At 46.9% G+C, this 21240-nt stretch overlaps 1 protein-coding gene across 1 annotated transcript; it reads right to left on the bottom strand.

The window, feature by feature from the left end:
- Nucleotides 1-10088: 10088 nt before the first annotated feature.
- Nucleotides 10089-12548, bottom strand: C1H11orf91 (chromosome 1 C11orf91 homolog). Its single transcript, XM_008002489.3, has 2 exons — nucleotides 12051-12548; nucleotides 10089-10347 (listed from the first exon to the last, which is right to left on the bottom strand). Exons 1-2 carry the CDS (start codon nucleotides 12544-12546, stop codon nucleotides 10262-10264), a joined length of 582 nt encoding a protein of 193 aa, XP_008000680.1. The 5' UTR covers nucleotides 12547-12548; the 3' UTR covers nucleotides 10089-10261.
- Nucleotides 12549-21240: the final 8692 nt, after the last annotated feature.

The following is a 21240-nucleotide window of genomic DNA, read 5'->3' as shown; positions in this document are numbered from 1 at the left end:
TTGGCTACCTGTTAATCTTACGCGACCGTGGGGGGCATCACCTCTTGAAACTTATATTTGGACTTCTCTTCAGCGAACCCTCCGTGCCCTTGGACTTATAATTGCCTCGGTGATGAGTCTTGTTGCCATTGCCTCCACTGCGGCTGTAGCAGGGCTCGCTCTTCATCAAAGCATACAAAATGCTGAATTTGTGCAGCAATGGCATGAACAATCTCACCGGTTATGGCTTCAACAATGAAACATTGATTCTCAACTTGCTGAAAGATTGGACAACATGGAGCAAGCGTTGACATGGCTTGGAGATCAGCTCACTGTACTCAGTACTCGGGTAACATTACAATGTGATTGGAATTCCACTCAATTTTGTGTAATGCCTGTGCCTTTTAACATCTCTCAAAATTGGACTGTAATCCGAAAATTATTAATTGGCCATAAAAATATTAGTTTGGACATTCAAGAGCTCACTCAGAACATTTCCGAAGCATTTCGACAACAATTACATGTGCTGTCTGGAACTGTAACCTTGCAGGAGCTGGGGCAGCGCCTTGCTGCCTTTAACCCATGGACTCAGATAAAAACATGGATTTCTACAATCTCTGGAAGTATATTGCTTTGGGCACTTGGTTTGTGTCTACTTCTTTTGGTGATTCGATGCTCCCTCCGTCGCCACCAAAAACAAAAGAAAACACAGGAACAAATATGGGCTACCTTTTTAGGATTGAGGCAAAACAAAATTAAAAGGGGGGAAATGCAGGGGCCTTTGAAAACAGTATGCTGAGAATAGATAGGGCTCAAGGACAGTATCTCCAACTGAACTTTTAATGAACTCCCGTAGGCGCCAAGAAGGCGGGTAGATAAGAAAGAATATAGAAACAAGGTACTGAGTAGAAGGTTACATGTGGGAAAAGAAATTTGTTTTGCATTGCATTCTTTCTGCTGACCTGAGGTTTATGGAGTATAAAGTGAGGCGGAGGCTCTGAGTGCGGCCGCCATGTTCTCTGTGTGTCTTTGTCTTTGTGTGTGTTCTTTCATTCTCCACCACCCCCGGTGCGGCCCCCAACAGCAAAAAGCAGGAGGATGCAGTGAAAAAGATATGGGAGGGGAGCTGCCTGGGCTCCTGGTGGCTTCCAGGCCTTGGCACCAATTGCACAAGGCCCATGATGGGGCCATGTATCTTTGGCAGCCAGAGCCCTTCTTTTGGGAAGCAGCTGCTCCACAGTTCCAAGTGGTTCTGGTGGGGATGCAACCACAGGACCCTGGCCACCTCCTCCCCAACATGGACAGAGATGGAAATGTAGCCCAAGCTGGGCCAATCACATTTTCTCTCTAAGAACTGGTAGTTGGAGCTGAGTTGTCCAGTGGCAGCACCTCATTCCTTTGCTTTCCTTGTTGGGATGATGCCTTTTAAAATTTCCCTTAGTTCAGGCTTCTGTTGCTTGTAATCCAAGAAGCCCATTGCCAGTCACTCTTTTTACTCAAATAAGTCAGTTTGAGTGGCCTTCTGTTTCCCCCCAAAACCAAAGAGCACCTGGAATAGGTGATATTTCACCTTTGCATCACAGATTTTCTGGATTCCTATTGTCGACTGAAATTACAGCTGTTTCACCAGAAATAACTTGATAAATGTTTATTGGAAGCCAAATGTGAGGATCGACCCAGGAAGACACACCAATAAAGCTGGGAGTGTCCTAGAGTCTGTTACAAGTTAGAAAGCTTTTATGGGAAGGTTTAGAAGAAGGGAGGAGGACTCTTCATACAGAGTTGTATTTTTGTTATTGGAAGGTATAATACAGAGATCACAGTCACTGGCTACAGATGACAACCTACAGGCTAAAATGTCTATGGGCAAGACAGCAAAGTTTCATGATTCAGAAACAAATCAGCAAAACTTTGTGATTCAGAAGGAAAACAGCATCCTTTTCCATGTCAGTAAAGCATACATTAACCACTATGTCAACGGTTTAAGGAAATTATGATAAGAATCTTTACTCAGAAACAGAATGTCCTCATGAATCACAAAATTTCTGCTAGGTGGGTAGCCTGACAAATGCAGGTTATCACTAATTAGTCACTTTCCTGGCAGCTGCTGCACAAAATCCTTCTCGGATGTGCTCATGCTCCTGTGGATAGAATGACAGGTTTGGGTGGTGACCATCCGCCCTTCCTTTTGGGGACTGTCTACAGAGAGGCCATGCCCTTGGCGTTGTCTGTTGGGTGTGGGCCATGTGATACTGCCTGGGAGGAATGTGGTTGGCTCTTTCTAGAAAACAGTCACCCTCTTCCCCAAACTGCTTCCCAGCTACATTCATGCCCTTTGTCACTGCTTATGGGGCTGAGCTCCAGGGCCTGCACACTGAATGCTTCTCCCTCCCTGTGGACCCGGCCTCCCTCTCACCACCACTTCCAACACTAGTGGCTCAACAATGAGGGCTGTGTACTACACAAACGGGAAAATAATATTAAAATGACTCCCAGTTTGGGGCAGTTTCACATCTGTCATTTTGTTGTTGTCCCCACTCTCAGCCCCCATCCTGTGAAAGCGGCATCTGCATTTGCCTGATGTGGAAAGAGGCTGAGAGAGGCTGGGCAACTTTCCCAAAGTCACAGATCTGGTTAATGTCAGAATCAGGGCACAGTTGAAAGCAAAAGGCCAATATTCCCTGAGGCACCAACAAGGTATTTACCTCCAGTGAGACCAAAAGCTGTAAGGCAGTAATTAAATGTCTCTTCCTTCTGTTCCCAACTGACTTCCACTGAACCCTGCCTGACCGCTTTGGCACAGAGGGTGGGCACAGGTGACTTGGATAAGGTAGTAGGAGGTCTTCCCATCACACTTGAAGCCTATATTTCTCTCAGGACTAATAAGCTTACGACGAAGGGATCATGATATAAAGAGCTGGTTACCGGTTGTATCAGGTTTCGTGTTTCATCTTGCCCAAAGAGTTACCACTGCAGGAGAAGACCTTCAGCCTCCATCTACAGGCTTCTACCTCAGCTTTCCCTTTACCCTAGTTTATTGAAAGTAAAGACTGCTAATTGATCTGATTGGCCAGAGTCCAGGACAATTCCTTTGACCCCACTTTCCCAGTGGATAGGTTTACTACATCTCAAAGATCAGTAAATGAGGGCCAGGTGCAGTGGCTCACACCTGTAATCCCAGAGCTTTGGGAGGCCAAGGCAGGAGGATTGCTTTAGCCCAAGAGTACAAAACCAGCCTGGCAACAAAATGAGACCCCTGCCTCTACAAAAGAATTTAAAGATTAGCCAAATGTGGTGGCATACACCTGTAAGTCCTGGCTACCTGGGAAGCTGAGATGGGAGGATCACTCGAGCCCAGGAGTTTGAGACTGCAGTGAGCTAAGATCACACCACTGCACTCCAGCCTGGGTGACAGAACGAGACTCTGTCTCTAAAAAGCATTAAAAAGAAAAAAAATACAAAGTCAGCACATTGGGCTTTCCTTCTTCCCTGAAGGTCTAAAGTATGTAGTAAAGTCTGGAGGCCTTACTACATCTTAAAGGTCAGTAAATGGGGGCCAGGTGCAGTGGCTCACACCTATAATCCCAGTGCTTTGGGAGGCCAAGGCAGGAGAATTGCTTGAGCCCAGGAGTCATGCAATAGTCAGACCCAGGACGAGCCTGCCTCCCTGGACGGGTGAATGAGGCTCTTCTCTTGTCTATCTCTTTCCTGTCTGGCACTGAGTGGGCAAATCAAGCTAGAAGCAGCAGTGAGCTTCATTTAAACCATCATCCCAGCTTTGAATGCTCCAAAACAGCTTTCCTTCTAACTCGGCTATAAATAAAGCGGTGCTTTCATTTTTCAGTTAGCTGTTGGTGTCTAGTAAACCCTTCTCAACCAACTCTTCTCAGTGGAGGTCCGAGGGAGCCAACCCTGATTTGTACATTTGCCAATTTCCTTGTTGTAAATACACTCACCATGGCCAATTTCAACAAACCCACATGACATCATTCAGGAGATATGCACATTCACACACCATTATGTAGTATTTCGACCACACAGACACAATAGGCATGAATGAGCTTAGGAGTACAGATGATAGAAAACTGTAGCAAAATAATTAGGAAGTGATGAATTATGAATATTTGTTACCTTCATTTTAAATATGATTTAATTAAAAGTTGATATGGTTTAATTTTTAATAATCACTGTATTTATTAACCAGCTCATAACATTCCTGAAAATTTGGCAATTAGTTCTCGAGAGCCCATACAAACTGGCTCTGGCACACCACTGCATTTATCTATTATTCCTTGCATGTGGGGTTCTCTCAATCAAGCTCTCTATTGCTTTCCTCTGCCAAGTGCCCTTTTCTTTGAGGAACAGCTTCTTTTGTTTCATTTTGTTCTGAGGGGCTGTCAATTACATGACAATTACATCCCACCAACCGGTGGTAACAGGACCTGTGCCCAAAGTTAGGCCAAGCCATGGGGTGAGTGGGGAGGTAGCAGGGCTGAGTGTGGGCATTTCTGGGACCTCGGCTGTAATACTACCAACTATCAACCCCATTCTTTCTTGCCAAGTTGGGGGAAGCAACCTAGCCAACACCAAAACCATCCCCTACCAGTATTTACATTATTGAAAGACCCTGACCTCACTGTCCTCCCCATCTGTCTCTTGCAGGGGCTCCCTCCCTGCAGGGGCTCCCCCTCTGCAGCGTCACTGTGGGCTACCTGTGGCCCTAGACAAGGGTCATACCTCCGAAGGACCCTTTCCACACAGCCCTCCCTGTTCTCAGGTTCTGGCAACCACCCCCTCCTCTCACACCTACCCACCTAGGGTTAGCAACAGCTCTGCGGGTGATAATCTGCATTCACTGCCCACATCTTTGTAAACACTCTGTCTTAGTCCATTCAGACTGATATAACAAAATACCATAGACCGGTGGCTTCTAAATACGAATTTATTTCTCATAGTTTTGGATGCTGGGAAGTCCGAGATCAATATGCCAGCAGATTTGGTGGCTGGTAAGGACCAGCTTCCTACTTCATAGAAGGTAGGAGCGGTTAATAAGCTTGCTGGGCCGCTTTTATAAAGGCACTAATCTCATTCCACCCTCCTCCCTCATAACCTAATCACCTCTCAAACGTCCCACCTCCTAATACTATTGCACAGGGGATTAGGTTTCGACATATGAATTTTGGAAGGATAGAAACATTCAGTTTATAGCATAATCCCTTTATTAAACGCTCCTCAAATTAGCCAATTTGGGTGTGCCACGCATTTCCTGCAGGAACCTGGCGGACCTCCCTTTGTACTCCCCACGCTGCTCTGTTCATTATGTTCACAGGAGGCTTTGTCGGCCCAGCGGGCCAGAACACAGGCTCTGGAGTCAGCCCCGAGTTTGAATTCTACCTCTCCTATTTACTAGCTGCAGTAGCAGACTCACATTACTTTACCTCCTTGTGCCTCCATGTTGGTCACCTGTAAAATGAGGACAACAGTCCCCACCTTGAAAGGTCATTATAAGGATGGAGTGATACAGTCCATGTAAAAAACCTAATGTAATGTGTGATACCTACAAACCGCCAGTAAGTGTTGATGACTTTTATTACATTGCTTTTTTTTTTTTTTTTTTTTTGAGACAGAGTCTCACTCTGTCACCCAGGCTGGAGTGCAGTGGCACAATCTCGGCTCACTGCAAGCTCCGCCTCCCGGGTTCACGCCATTCTCCTGCCTCAGTCTCCTGAGTAGCTGGGACTACAGGTGCCCGCCGCCACACCCGGCTAATTTTTTTGTATTTTTAGTAGAGACGGGGTTTCACCGTGTTCGCCAGGATGGTCTCGATCTCCTGACCTCGTGATCTGCCCGCCTCGGCCTCCTAAAGTTCTGGGATTACAGGCGTGAGCCACCGTGCCTGGCCTATTACACTGCTTTTTAAAAATATACAACAATTATTAACTATATTCATCATGCTGCAGGTAGAGCTCCAGAACTTACTCATCCTAAGTGAAACTATTTTGATTATATTTCCCTTACTGTGTTGTGAACTCTTCTTTGTTCTTTTCCAGATTTTTCTCTCTATAAGTGGAGACCCAGAAGCTAAACCTGGATTAAAAGGACTCGTACCACAGGAATGGCACATAGGCCCCCATACCCCCTTGATGGTACTGGTTTCCATTGAGTCCACTTAAGGCCTCCAGTTCTCCACAAGAGCTCCCAAGTGCAGATGGGAGTCAGTACTTGAGATATGAACCTATATATCTTCTCTGGCTTAGGTCTGCAGGAAATGAGAAAGTTGTCAGTTGGTGGGAATAGTGTCTAGTGGTGGCAGCCTGGTGCAGCCGTCTCAGGAAGACTGGGTCTCAGCTGCCACAGGGGATTCAGGACAGGAGACCATACCTACTGCAGGTGACCCCCACAGGTGTGTGTGTGAGCACTGAGGGGTCAGGGTCAAGCAAGTGTTGCATCATCATCCCTAATTGTCTGCCCTGCCACCCACCATTCCAAGGGCATCAAGAGGACACCTGAGGGCTGCAAGGGTCTGAGAGTTCCTGGAAGAAATGCCAGATGCTTCTTTTTTATGACTCGCCTCGAGCTTCTCCTGTATCTGCGCCTCACTGTGGAAGGAGAGCTTGGGGTAGCCTTGACAGACCTGAGTTCTAAACCTGGCCCTGCCACGTCCTAGCCATGTGCCTGTGGGTAAGCCATTTTCCCTCTTTGAGCCTCTGCTTCCTCGTTTGTAAAAACATGCCAAGAACAGTATCTATTTCACCAGCTGGCAGTGAGAATTAAATTATTCAACTCCACTGACTCCCTTAGTGCCCAGCACACAGTTTGCATGTAGCAGGTGGGCACTTTTAAGGAACATGGCCTGGGGAGGACCTATTGGGACTCTGGGGAAAGAAAGGAGGCCATGTCAGACATCTCTGTCTCCTTCTGAGCTCTGCACTTGGTTTTCCTGATGCCTGGTTTGTTCCCATTTATTCTTATTAAGATTCTCCACCAGCATCCCACCCCCTTCACCGCCCTCTGGCCTGGCCAGCTTGAAGTTTTCTGGGAGAACAAAGGAGCTTCTCTGGTAGCAACCGGCCTAGGGCTCAAATCTGGCTTCTTCCTGGGGAGAAGAGGCCTGGAATATCTGGATTCCAAAAGGGTCTGGAATCTCTGCCTGGAGTAGGAGGGTTTCTATGTGTAGAGCAGAGGTTACCATGTCTGGGGGACTTTCCACCTTTATTTTACTTAGCCTGCACAGTGTTTTGGAAACATCTGAATTCATTGCTGAGATTTAGAAACCAGCAGCTTTCACCTGGCCCTGTGCCCACACTCCTGCCCTGGCAACAAGCAGCTGGAGCTGGGTGTCCACTGCCCCTGTAGTGGGAGCACAAGTTCTGTGGCTTGTCAGTTTCCACCTGGTTTCCTGGGTGCAGTTCCAGGGTTTCCAGCCTGGCCTTGTAGGCATGTGCCTCTGTGTCCTCAAGACAGAGGTGGCTGGACAAACTTTTGTGCATGTGTACGCAACTTCTAGGGTTCCCACCTCCCCGTTTAACCATCTACCAGGATCTGCATCCCCATGCCACAGATGTAACTCCAATTACTACAACTGAACCATCTCTGCTCCCCTCAAAAGCCAATCTCTTTACTGTAAACTAGATCCCTCCTGCTGTGGTTTGAATGTTTTTGTCCCCTCCAAAATGCATGTTTCGGGAACTTACAGTATCGGGACGAGAGACCTAAGAAGAGGTGTTTAGAATCTAGGCAGAGCCCTCATGAATGAATTAATGCCACTATTAAAAGTGCAAACTTGCAGTGAGCCGAGATTGCGCCATTGCACTCCAGCCTGGGCAACAGAGTGAGACTTCGTCTCAAAAAAAAGAAAAAGAAAAAGAAAAAAAAAGTGCTTGCTGGAGTGGGTTCCCTCTTCTCTCCTGCTCTTCTGCCATGAGAAGACAGAGCTAACTGTTCCTCCCCTCTGGAAGACATAGCATTCAAGGTGTCATCTTGGAAGCAGAGACATCATGATCCAAACTGTTGGTGCCTTAATCTCCACCTTACCTGCCTCCAGAACTGTGAGAATAAATTTCTCTTCTTTATAGATACTCCAGTCTGTGGAGTTATAGCAGCACAAAAGAGACTAAGACACCACCTCTCTTGACCACTCAAAGACACCATTCCAGCAATTTCCCACATCTCTCCTACATCATCACTTTTTCTCTCTACCAGGCCATGGTTATTTCTCCCATCTTAATAAAAACCTTCTCTTATCCCCACTTGCCCTACCAGGTACTGCTCTAGTTCTCTGTGATCTTCTGCAGCTAAATTCCTCTAAAGAGCTACACTCATTGTCTCCAAATCATCTTTCATTCACTCTTAAAACCACTCCAGTCAGGCTTTAACCCTGTCACTCACCCAAAACTGCTCTGGCAAGATCAGTAGTAACATGTTGCAAAATCCAAGGGCAAATTCTCAGGCTCACCTTACTTGGCCTGTCTGTTGGCACCGTCTGTCAGAGGCGACCACGTCCTCCTTTGGCTGTCAAGACACCTGATTCCACTCCTTTTCATTCCCCTTTGCAGGTTCCTCTTGTTCTCCCCATCTTCTTAAGTGAGAGTGCCTCCACGCTCAATATATAATTATCTTTCTCCCTACCCTCACTCCTTCGGTGATTTCATTTGACTTCATTTTTTCAACAAACCTACCTGCTAGCAACTCCCCAACGTATACCTCCAGCCCAGGCTTTCTCCTGAACTCCAGGCTTACATGGGCCCCTGCTACACAGCTACTCCACCAGGAGGTCTACCAGACACCAAAACCTTCACATATCCCAAACAAAACTGCTGATCATCTCAAAACCATTCCACCTGTGCTCCTCCTTCTCATCAAACCTGTTCCACCTGTGTTCTCCTATCTTAGATTACCACTCTGTGCTTCAAGTGCCTGATACTTCTCACTACACCCACTGCTACCCACATGATCTTTTACTTGGTTAATTTTTAGAGACAGGGTTTTGCTCTGTTGCCTAGGCTGGCATGCCAGTGACATGGTCATAGCTCACTGTAACTTTAAACACTTGGGGGTCAAGCAATCCTTCCCACCCCCACCTCCTGAGTAGCTGGGACTACAGGTGTGCACCACCACGCCGGGCTCGGCATGGTCTTTTTAGCTGGAATATTAATTACTACAGCCTCCTGACTGCTCTCCCTGCCTCCTTGCTTGCACCCTTGTAGTCTATTCATATCACAGCAACACAGGTCAGATCCTGCCACTCCCCAGAAGGCTGTCTAATGACTCTGTCCCACTTGGAGTAAAGCCCAGAGTCCCTACCATGACTATAAGGCTCTACACAAATGGCCCCCCTCTGTATTCATCCCTACCACTCTCCCCTCACTCCTCCTGCTCCAGCCATCTGGACTGTTTGCTGGTTCTCAAAAATGCTACCATACTCCCATCTTTGGAGCAGTCTTTGCACTGGCCCTTCTGCCTGGAACATTCCCTAGGGTGCCACATAGCAATGACCCTCAACCTCTTCAAGAAATCCCATGTGAAATTCTGCCCTGCCTTCCTCTGACCTGCCCTGGCAATCCTTACTCTGCTTTTTTTCCCCCTTAGCATGTCATCTTCTATGATACCATATTATGATTTACTTATTTATAATATTTATTGTCTGTCTCTCCCCCATCCCCAATCCCAAGTGCCTAGGCACAAAATTAGCACTCAATAAATATTTCTTGAATATATGAATTTCTAGGAAGGGCCAGGGCTTTGATAAGATTATCAGAGAGTTTGCGGTCCAAAAAACATGGAAAAAAAAAAAAAAGATCAAAACACCAAACACTTCCAAGGAGTAAATATGTTTGGGAAAAAAAACACACTCCCACACACCAAACCCCCACTATTCCAGTCCTCAAAGAACCTTTGTGAGCAGAGACACAGCAGTAGAACCAATATATATATATTGCTCTTGGTTTCTGCCAATTCCTTCCTGATAATCTGTCGTTCTGGTTTGCATGACTATGACAGTGTTGGGGGTTCCCTCCCCGCTCTCTCGGGAGACCTTGAATGCTGGCTGGGCAGCAGCTTCTAGACATCATGAGAGAGCTCACTCAGCAGCACACAGAGAGGAGAGACCATGAGATTTACCACGCAAAGCGGGCACTGTATGTGAAGTACATGCTGGTAGCAACAAGAATAGCGGTAAATACAGAACAGAAAATAACCATCTTTGAAATGACAACAAATGGGACACATTATCTAAGCACTAACACCTAAGGAGGTGGCTGCCCAAGCTCTGGTGGGCAGCTCCTCAGGAGAGAGAGGCCGACTTCTTTCCAGGTTGCCTGGTCTTCAGTCCTTGTAACTTTTCGTCTTTTAGCGCCTTCAGGAATGTATCTGCAAGACAGCAAAACAAACTTAGCCGTAATAGAAAAGACGTAAGGGCTTTTCCTAACACTTCCAAAGCAAACTCCTGGGAAGCAACGGTGCTTCCTTGAACTTAAAACCCCATTTGTGATCCAAGATGGGAGAGAAAAAAAACAAAAAACCAAAAACTCTGACTGTAAAAACACGTAACTGCTTCTGACTGTACATGCAACACATCCAGTTACATGTGTTTTTACAGTCAGAGTTGCTAAGTCCTGGATTTCTTCTTCTTCTTCTTCTTTTGAGAGGGAGTCTTGCTCTTTCACCCAGCCTGGAGTGCAGTGGCACAATCTTGGCTCACTGCAGCCTCCGCCTCCTGGGTTCAAGCGATTCTCCTGCCTCATCCTCTCCAGTAGATGAGATTACAGGTGCGTGCCACCAAGCCCGGTTCATTTTTGTATTTTAGTAGACACAGGGTTTTACCATGTCGGTCAGGGTGGTCTCCAGCTCCTGACCTCAAATGATCTGCACGCACTGGCCCCCCAAAGTGGTGAGATTACAGGTGCCAGCCACCACACCCGGCCCCTGGATTTCTTAACTATGTAATTCATTACGATACTATGTATTACGAATACATAATATTATCTATGTATTCATAGTTAAGAAATCCAGGCCTTAGCAAAGCCCAGTTTTTCTAGGGACAGTTTTCCTTCTATGGCTATGAGAAAGGGTGCATTACAGTGTGTCTGATGAACTGAACACCATTTCCATGGCCACATGGGCCTAAGCATTTAGGTTATTTCATACTTCCCTCCTCTGTGTGGCAGGGGAAGCCAACTTAAGCCGTTATATACAATAGTTGGAATGATCTTTTTAGAACTATCTGCCCTCCTCCAGTGGTCAAGTACAAGCCTTAGCCAAAACAAGTGATGGGAAAGACAAAGTCTGCAGGACAACCTACCGCTACTGAAAGTTCTACTTTGCAATAGGTCCTTCTTGGAGCACAATGCATTTAACAACTTTACCCTCCAACAGGGAGGAGTCATTCAGCTCGTAGGCTATGGGATCCTGCCCGCATCAACACACCTGGTCTCCCCTGGTCCAGAGCCCTAAGACTTCAGACCTAAGACCAAATGTCAGCCCAGGATCTGGTGAGATAACTACTGGCGCCAAGCCCACAGAGTCCGAGAGGGCTGCCCTCCAGCACTGAGAAGTGGTGTCCCAAAGCTGTCCAGGAAATGGCCTTGGGTCTCTTGCACAACTCCCACCTCCTCCTTAAGATACTCCAACTGACTGTCACCTACTTCACTTTCCCCCCATGGAGAGCCGCGGTTTAAGACCGAATATTACAGCTTAGGGACTGTCTGTGGTGGGTGGAGCTCCAGAGTACAGGGTAGGGGGATGACTGAGCAGGAGGATTAAAGTTCAGGACGGGGTGGTGGCAGATGGAGTTCCAGGTGTGGAGGCTCAGAGTCCAGATTACCCAAAGGGTTTAGGATGGAGGCAGGATGGAGTTTGGGACTAAGGGGCTCATGAAGTTCATATCTGTGGTTGGAGGAGTCGGTTGAAGTCCAGGATAAGGGAGTCTGGGTGCTAGGGAATAGATTTTGGATCTGGGACTACTAGGGGCTGGAGTCAAACCAGGGACTACATTTCGGGGCGGGGCACGGAGCCAAGGAGGGAGCCAGGGTAAGGCTAAGGCTGGGCTCGGTGGCCCCGGCGAGGTCACGCACAGCGCTGGGAGTCGAAGCCGTCCCCAGTGATGGTGAGCAGCTCCAGCTCCTTAATCCGGATCTCCAGCTCGCACAGTTCCTCGGGGTGGGAGGCAGAGGCGAGCCTGGGGGTCGAGGGGCGGGGGGCCAGGGGCGAGACAGCCACCTCAGGCCCCGGCGGCGGCGAGTAGAAGAAGCGCAGAGGCTCGTAGGGGATGGAGGCCAGGCCAGAGGGCCAGGGCGAGGGCCAGGGGCGCTCGCCGGGCGGACCCAGGCCGGGTGGTGGCGGGGGCGGGGGCGCCGCGGCGGGGGGCGCCTGGGGCAGGGACCGGGCCCCCCCCGCCCCGCCCACTGTCGCCCCGCCCGCCTTCAGCGGCACGAAGAGCTTCTTCCAGATGTTGAAGTCGCTGAGCGGGGACGAGGAGATGCCGCGGTCGTACAGGGACGGGAAATAGAGGGGCGGGGCCGACCGCTGGCTCATGGTGGGGCTGTGGCTGCCGCGCCGCCCCTTTGGCATCGTTTGAATGAGGGTCTGCGTGGGAGGAACCCCGCGCCGGGAGACGCGCGCTCAGGCCCCGAGTCGCCGGGGTTTCGAGGTTCCACAAGCCCCGCCCCGACGGAGCGCGGCCCCACCCTTTCGCCTCAGCCCCGCCCCGAACAGGCGGGGTTCCAAAGCTCGGACGACCACGTCCCGGAACGTGGCCCCGCCCACCGGCGGCAGACCAAGCCCCGCAGTGAGAAAGCCACGCCCTCGGCCTCGCCTCGCCTCGGCTCGCCTCGCCTCGCCTCGGCTCGCCTCGCCTCGCCTCGGCTCGCCTCCGGTCCCTCGACTCTACCCACCGCCTCGCTCTGGCTCTGCGACGCTCCTGGCTCCCGTTGTCACATCCCAGCATACCCTCATCCAGAGCAGGGAGCGAGCCAGAACTGCGGGAGAAATCTTGCTTCAGGCTTCCTCTCTTTCGCCCATCAGGGAGAAAATTATTTCCTAGAAACCTGGCACCTGCACCAGCAGACTTACCTCATTGCCTCACTGGCCGGGCCCACAGCAAAGAAGTCTGAGAAATGAGTGTCTGATTTTTCATCCACTACTATGGAAGGCAGACAAAGGAAAATATGATTGGGAATGGCCGTTAGAGTCAACCCATGTATCTGCCAAACTTTAGCAGTGCTGAGGGAGATTCTAGAAAAGGGGATCCTCATCTGGTTTGTAATAGATCTGAAGGAGTGTTTTCTTTTAATTCTCTTCCAAACACAGATAAAGCTAAAAGGCAACCAGCTAACCACCAAAAGGAAATCCTGTCCGCCCCACCTCAAATACCTCACCCATTGCTTATGAGCGATTTGGATATTTTGTCCAAAGGACATGACAGCTCATTTACGTGAGTAACCTGTATTAGCCATAGACTGAGGGGAAATAACTAATACATTTTCTTGAGAGCCTCTGCCTAATGATCACTGGTATGAATAGTGATGGGTAGAGGCCAGTTAAGGAGTCAGTATCAGCTTCACAAGTTAAACACATATATGCATATGTATCTGCACACACAGTGCAAATTGCGTGTGTGTGTGTGTAGCAGCAAAGTGGAGAGAGGCAGATATTCAAGCTGGGTAGCCTTGGACAAGTTGCTTGACTTCTAAGTAAGTTTTCTATAAAATAAAAATAAGAAAACCAGGCTGCCTCATAGGGTTGTGATCAGACAGAACAGTGTGTGTGGAACACTTGGACACTTTGTCCAAACACAATAGGCAGCGATCCCTACTAAGGGGCATGTCTGAAACTGGGAAGCTTTTGCTTCCCACACTTAGCTTCCCACACTTAGTTGTCACACACAGTATTTGCACGCTGACTTTGGCTGCCACCCATCATTGTTTATTCATACCAGTGATCACTAGGCAGAGGCGCTCAAGATGATGTATTTCCCCTCAGTCAATGGCTAATCCAGGCCATGTGCGATAGCTCAGCACCCAGCCTGTAATCCCAGCACTTTGGGAGCCTGAGGTAGGGGGATCTCTTGAGGCCAAGAGTTTGAGACCAGCCAGGGGCAACAGAGTGAGATTCTGTCTCTACAAAATAATTTTAAAAATTAACCAGGTGTGGTGGCATTTGCCTGGAGCCACTCAGGAGCTGAAGTGGAGGATTTCCTGAACCAAGGAGGTTGAGATTGAGGCTGCAATGAGCCACAATCCTAGCACTGCACTCCAGCCTGGGTGACAAGGCAGGGCCCTGTCTCAAATAAATAAATAAAATAAAAATACCCTTATCTTCCATTAGTTTCCCCCATATATTTAACTTCCCATAATTTACTGCCCCAGAAGCTCAAACCTCTCTTCCTTTGTCTTGTCACTTTTCTACAATCGCCCATTGTTAAAATTGTATATAAGCTCTCAAGTCACTTCTTTGGGTTTTCACTTTGTTTCTGTAAGAACCCCACGTACCTGCGTAATAAACTTTGTCTTCCATTAGTCTGTCTTTGTCAGTTTAACTCTCAGGCCCCAGGCCCTGAACCTAAGAGATTAGAAGAAAAATTTTTTCACCCCTACAGAACCACAGTAATGGTAAGAACCAGGGTTTTGGACTCAGACTTGGGACCAAACCCTGGATCCACTATGTATTTGCTTGTGTGGCTGAACCTTTCTCAACCTCATTTTTTCATCAATATAATGGGAATAGTAATGGCATCTACTTGCTTAGGTTGGCAAGACTAAGTGAGACAGTTTAAGTACCTGGCAATGGCTTGTGTTCAACATTAGCTCTTGTTATTACATACTGAAGGCCCTCAGAAGCAAAAGAGACTTTGCGTTATATTTTTTAAATGAAGCAAAAAAATCATTTTTTATTTATATACCTAGTTGAGGAGAAAAAATGACAGATTCTTCCCCCTTACTCCAAGATAATCTAAACAGATTTTACTCCGGATGGCTTGCTTATAATCGATGAAGTTATAGCCAGTGGGTTAAATAAGAAGTTGATGACAAACTTGGTTTCTCTAACAACTATGCAAGAAAACTCAAGTGCCACAGTGAGCACTAAGATAAACTGCCATCAGGAGGCAAAGTCACTATGAGGTAATAATAAACCCACAAGGTTAAGGCAAAACCTGACGGTTGTTTCTGCAAACAAATGTCCAGGAAACTCAAGTTGGTGATGAAAGACAAAACAGCCTTGAATTCAACTTCAACAGAACCTTTCCCTCCCTGGGCTCCAAAGCACTATGTCACCTACCTCTCCACTCAGATTCCCCATTAAGTACCATCCTGTTGGAGCTTGAGGGTTTTGATTCCTAACGCCCCACTCCCTGGCTTCATTTGGAACCAACTGACACAGACACGAGTCCCTCTTCATTCATCAGGGTCAGTTGGAGCATGTAGCTGTTGGCCTGGTAGCCAGGTGGGCTTGCTAATCCTGCACCTCTACCTTAAGTTTACCCAGCGTGAGGCCAGGTTAGAAAGTCACAGGCCTTGGGAGCAGGGAGAGGGCCTTTACTATAATAGTGAAGAGCTTGCCAAGGACAGGACTGATTCTTCCTCCAGCCTCACCGATCAGGGCAGTCATCATTCTGCTGTCAGGAGGAGAGGGGCCAGAAGGTCACACTGAAGAAATGTGTCATGGGGGGAAAGGTTCCTGTCCAGCACTCTTACATAGGTTACTCTATTTAACCTAGGCTGACTCACTGCAGTTGGCACTGATTTTCCATTGCCACAGCCCTCTCCAGCCAGGAGGGCCTGGTTCCCTGGGTCCTCGGACTGCTCCCTTCAGAGAGAGCACAGAAAGCCTTCTCTGTCCCAAGGAGCCTCCTTTCCCCTCCCTCACTCCGGTTCTGCATCTGGACACACTATTGGCGACCAGACCCTGACCAGGTGCTCAGCCTCTATAGGGATATGTCACAATTTGCTGGTGGCTCTGGGCAGTCTTTGGACATGTAGTGCTTGTGTCTTGGAATACAAGGGTTGTGCCTGAATCTGGGACTCTCTGTGACCCTGGGAAAATCACATCAGCTCTCTGAACTCCAATTTTCTCTGATCTATAAAATGAAGACAATATCTACCTCATTGATGTATTTGATAGACATCTGTATAAGCAGTGCCAGGGACAACTAATAGGTGCTCATTGAAGTGTAGCTACAGTTATTATCAGTTACACATGGATTCCTTAATTCCCCATTAAGCCCTGGTGGATGAATGAGGAAAGTGCAGCAGGGGGTCGATCCTAGAAAACCCCACCCACTCCAGATAACTGCGCCAGCCTCACACCTGAGAAGCTGTTTATTCGACCTGCTGAGGACACAATGATAAACACACGAGAGGCTACTGTGTCCCAGGCACTTGTCTTAACTCATTTAACTTTTCTAACAACCCTGAGCCTAGGGTTCTCATTTTCCAGATGAGAAAACTGAGGCATGTAAGGTTAAGTAACTTGCCTGAGGGTGGCTGATTAGCATCAGAGCTGGGGTTTCAAATGGACAGGCCAGCTCTAGAAGCCAGGGTGTTTGGACAGCCTCCAAATTGCCACCCCAGCCTTCAGGGCAAGGCCGCAGCATGCGTGGCCTCTAGTCTCCTACCCCTCTTCCTGGCAGGAGGCTGGCTCTGACTGGAAGTTGTTTGTGCCACAATTTAAGGACCAAGCTATTCTGGGAAGCCCAGAACAGTCTTTCCTTTATTATTCATCTCAATTAACCATTGTGTTAGTCTGGACTTGGGGGTGCAGGCATTCCCATCTCCCTTTCAAGAAAGTTTCTAAAAAATGCAGACCAGCCTTTATTCTTGTTTTCCCAGGTAAATGTGGTCCTATGTACTTGCAGAGTAAGAATTAAAAATAAACTGAAACCTGAGAGGTAGTTTAGTGGAATAGGGAGTACAGAGGCCTGGAAGATGAGGGAGCTGGGTTTAAGCCCCATTAACCAGCATCAACTAGCCATGCTACCTTGGGCAAAATAACCGTAGCTAACACTTAGGGATTGTGTGTTCTCATGTTATCCCGACAGTAACACTTATAGGGTAGGTCTGTCAGAATTTTCTGTCCACAAGCAACAGAAGCTGACACGAAGAATTTATTGGAGGGCTATGAGACAGCTCATGGAATTGAAAGCTCTTAAGAACTAGACTCAGAAGGGGCAGAGACCAGGGCAACTTCAGGGATCCAGGTAGCAGGAAGGAATCGGTGGCCTCTTTGGTATGGCCACTGTGGTGCTATGTCTACCTTGTTTGCTGAGTCTTCTGGCTTTCTTCCACTCTTCCTGCTCTTGGACATGAGACTCCAGGTTCTTCAGTCTTTGGACTCTGGGACTTGCACCAGTAGCTTACCAGGGGCTCTCAGGCCTTTGGCCACAGACTGAAGGCTGCACTGTCAGCTTCCCCAGTTTTGAGGTTTTTGAACTCGGGTTGAGCCACTACTGGCTTCTCTCTATCCCAGCTTGCAGACGGCCTATTGTGCGACTTCACCTTATAATTGCGGGATCCAATTCTCCCTAATAACCTCCCTTTCATATATACATATATCCTACTAGTTCTGTCCCTCTGGAGAACCCTAATACCGGAATTATAACTCTAAGTTTCAGTTCTGGCCATAGCATTATGTCACACCAACATCAGCATCAATGTTTTAGGTTGCCTAATTAATGTATCTGTAAACCTACAGGCAGGTTGGGTGGGGCTAGTGAGAGTCAGCGCCAGCACTGATCATATATAGGATCAACCTACTGGGGTTGGCCACGTTGTATATAGCTATGAATAGCAAGGAGGGGAACAGCAACATCCCGAGGGAAACTGATCACAGAAAGGCAGCTCCCTACCCCACAGTAAAAAGAACCTTGAGTTTCCCAGTTTAGTCCCTTGCTGGGCGCATGCTGCCCCTCCCCTCTCCCAGAGGCTCTGGACCTACACAGCTGCTGAAAAAGAGAAAACGTCCTTACTTACAATGAACCATCACAGGCACCCTCCTAGAAATTAAGGTACTGTGGTCATTTACCTTACCCCAGAATAATAGGAGTGTGTATAAAGAGGAAGCTTTAGTTTAGATAAATAAGATATCCATTATAAAAAGTTTATACTGAATAACCTATAAGCAATTTGAAAAAGAGACTTCTGGCTAGTTTTCACTTATTTCAAAGTCAGTGGGGGTAAATGCATTCTGATTCACTGTAGGTTTTAGACTCTTACAGCCTTAACAACCCTGTAAATCCATAACTAGCATCTTCCTATCTGGCAGACCCTTTACCTCAAGCCTCACAACAATTCTTTGAGGTAAGTATAGAAAGTGAAAGTTCAGAAAGGTTGGGGGGAAAAAAAAAAAAAAAAAAAAAACTTGTCCAGAGACACAGCCAATTAGTGGAAGAGAGTTTGAACTCAGGTTCCTAACTACAAAATCCACGGATTTAACTGCTGCTATCCTGAAATGAAATATCTACAAGTAGCAGACACTGAGAAACAGACTGGCAGATAGTGTTTTGAAATGATCTTCTGTTTCCAGGAAGGACTAACTAGGTCCTCTTCAACTCATGCTATTGGGTAACTTTCCGGTAAAAAAATAAATAAATAAAATAAAATAAAATAAAATATAATATAATTGCACTTTATGTTTTCTTTTCCAAAAAGAGGCAGAAACTGATTTCTTCAAAGTAAAAAAGCACCAGGAACCCATTCTAGGCTTTCCAAAGTTAGGCACATATTAAAAAGAGTATGCAAAACAGGCAGAGAAGTAGACCTGCTGACCTGAGGAGCTGAGTGGGAAGCATGGACTTGCCAACTTACCTAAGTGACCTTGAGCAATCCAGCTAACTTTGCACAGTTTCCCCTTGAGTAAAGTGAGGTGTGAGTACAGATGAAAATGTATATAAAACATAGCGCTTAGAACCCTGTACCAGAAAGTTGCCCTCATCACAATGAATGTCAGTCAGTACTAGCTCCAGCCAGCCCATCAAGAATCCCTCAGGGGGATCTGTCAGCATTCGTTCAGATCTGTTGGCAGCAACCAAAACTAATGTGAGCTAGCAGAGTTTGAACACTGCTAAAGGACTTACCAAGAGGACTCAGATGTATAAAGCTGGTTCATTCTGTCAAGAGGCCCAAAGTCTTGGGCAGGCTCTTATTTTTTCAGGACATACGTGACATGAGAAGTCATGGGGGCTGACTGCAAGGACACAAGAAAAACATACCCATACCTTGAAGCCCCCAGTACATTCAAGACTCAGTTCGGCAAATGGATTAGCATCTTTCAGGAAATACCATGAGCTCTACTGACCTACTCATCAGGTGTACCTTGCACCCCCAGCTCATCCCCTGAAGGGGATAATCCAATGGGGTTACCACCCAATACTGAACACTATGACAGTTCCTGTAAATCCAGATGAGTGGAGAGCATGGGGTAGTGGCTCTCGAGCAAAGAGCCAGTAGGCAAGACTGGACCCAAAGGCAATACCATAAACATCTTTACATTACAGGATTGCCTTTGTGTCCAGGTACTCAACCTTGTCTATAGCATGAGTCACAGCAACTTTATGCAGAAAGCAACCTCAAAGTTTAAGGCCATTTATATGACCGTTGTTGATTTGGACAGCTTAACAACCCTCTTCCCATCTCCCCATTTAGCAGCACCCAGATTCTGCTTTAGAGGACCACCTTCTTCCCAATGTAGTCTGGCCAAAAAGTGGGTACATGACACAAGATAGCAGTAAGTCAATCTCATCCTTGAATCTGAATCCTAAGAGAGGCTTCCGAAACTGTCGACTCCTGGCTTTCTGGAGTGTGGCTGAATTCCCCACCCCTTCGCCCCCAAAAAAGTTCCCAGAAATTCATTTTCTGCTCAAATTCATCAAAATTCATTCTCATTCCTTAGAACTCACATGAAATGTGCTTCTTTGCTCAGCCAGTGGCTGTGGGCATGGTCAGTACTTCCTTAGGCCAAAAAAAAAAAAAAAAAAATCCTATTGAGGAAAGAGTCACACCTAGTATTTTGTCTTGAAACTGAGGATTAAAGATGATGTAAGGAAAGACACTAAGCTAACAGAGAACACAGAACACCAAGGTAATGCTAAGTTTTGATAAGCAAGTCTCTATTTTTCTATGTTCAGGGAATGGCATCAACAGAAGAAAACTGGCACTGCTCAGGATGTTTTCTTTCAGTTACTGCCATTAAGCATACTGCATATGCTCTTATCCTTTTGGGCCATAACCACATTCATCCACTTGTTATATTTCATTTTCAGAAAGGCATCATTCACTGCACTCAATTTGTCTAACAGAGTATAATCAAGGGTTTTTTTTTTTTTTTTCCAACATTAATCAAGAAATTCCTCCATCTGCAAAAGTCAGGCGATGCCATTAAATACAGCCAAGATCATAAAATACAAATGTTATTAAGGTCTACTGAATCTTGAGATTTATTCACTAGAATATACAGGGAAAAGGAAAAAGTTTGCCCTTGTGAAAGGTGTGTATCATTTTTTAGAAAGAGCTTCTGAAAGCCTCAAACGTGTGTGACTGTGCTAATAGCCCTTACAAAGGTATTTTATACCATCTATGCTGAGTCAGCTAGGAGTTAACAGAAGGCTGGATGCAGACGGTAAAACCCTGCAGATCTGTTGTTATTAAGGATGACCTCTGGAAGTCTCAAACTGTAACCACAAAGGTTGTTCCCATTGCATTCATACTGTATACACACATACCTGAATAGCCTTCCTACCAGTAACATTTAAAATAAGCACACTTAATACTGCCAGTCACATGTACGGAGTGTTCATTCTGTAACTGTGTGTGGCAAATCCAAGATATCCCACCGTTCCAATTAAAAAAAAAAGGAGAGGAAATAGCTTTAACACACCATTAATGTATGCTATTACACTTTTCCAGTGAAAGATAACAAAGCTCATATAAAATTTAAAGATAGAGGAAAAACGACTTTCAGCCACTTGTATCTCCCTTAAGTTTTCATGCCCTGCCATCTGGAACACTTACCCACTTCCCTTCCAGAAGTCCTCTAGCTCTGCCTTAGGGATCTTGTTGCCCCTGACTGACACCCACATATGGAACATTTGGCATGCCTCCATGGCAACACGGGAGCCCTGAAGTTTACGAAAGCGTTCATGTGAGAGAGGATGCTCACACACTCCTGCCCAATCCTCCAAAGATGTACTAATGATGCTAACTGACTACATCCAAGGAGCCAGAGGAAAAATAATCTGAGGGTTGCAGAGAACCCACTCAAGCTGTCACTGCA

This window comes from Chlorocebus sabaeus, chromosome 1 (assembly GCF_047675955.1).
Source record: "Chlorocebus sabaeus isolate Y175 chromosome 1, mChlSab1.0.hap1, whole genome shotgun sequence".
Classification (NCBI taxonomy): domain Eukaryota; kingdom Metazoa; phylum Chordata; class Mammalia; order Primates; family Cercopithecidae; genus Chlorocebus; species Chlorocebus sabaeus.
Note: the sequence above shows the minus strand (reverse complement) of the source record. Positions and strands in the feature narration are given on the sequence as shown.

What these genes read in the sequence shown, in the direction of transcription:
- C1H11orf91 (XM_008002489.3), bottom strand. Translation starts at nt 12,546, where the DNA reads ATGCCAAAGGGGCGGCGCGGCAGCCACAGCCCCACCATGAGCCAGCGG. An exon ending in CGGCTTCGACTCCCAGCGCT is followed by an intron (nt 10,348 to 12,050) that starts GTGCGTGACCTC and finishes GCTGTCTTGCAG; the next exon opens with ATACATTCCTGAAGGCGCTA.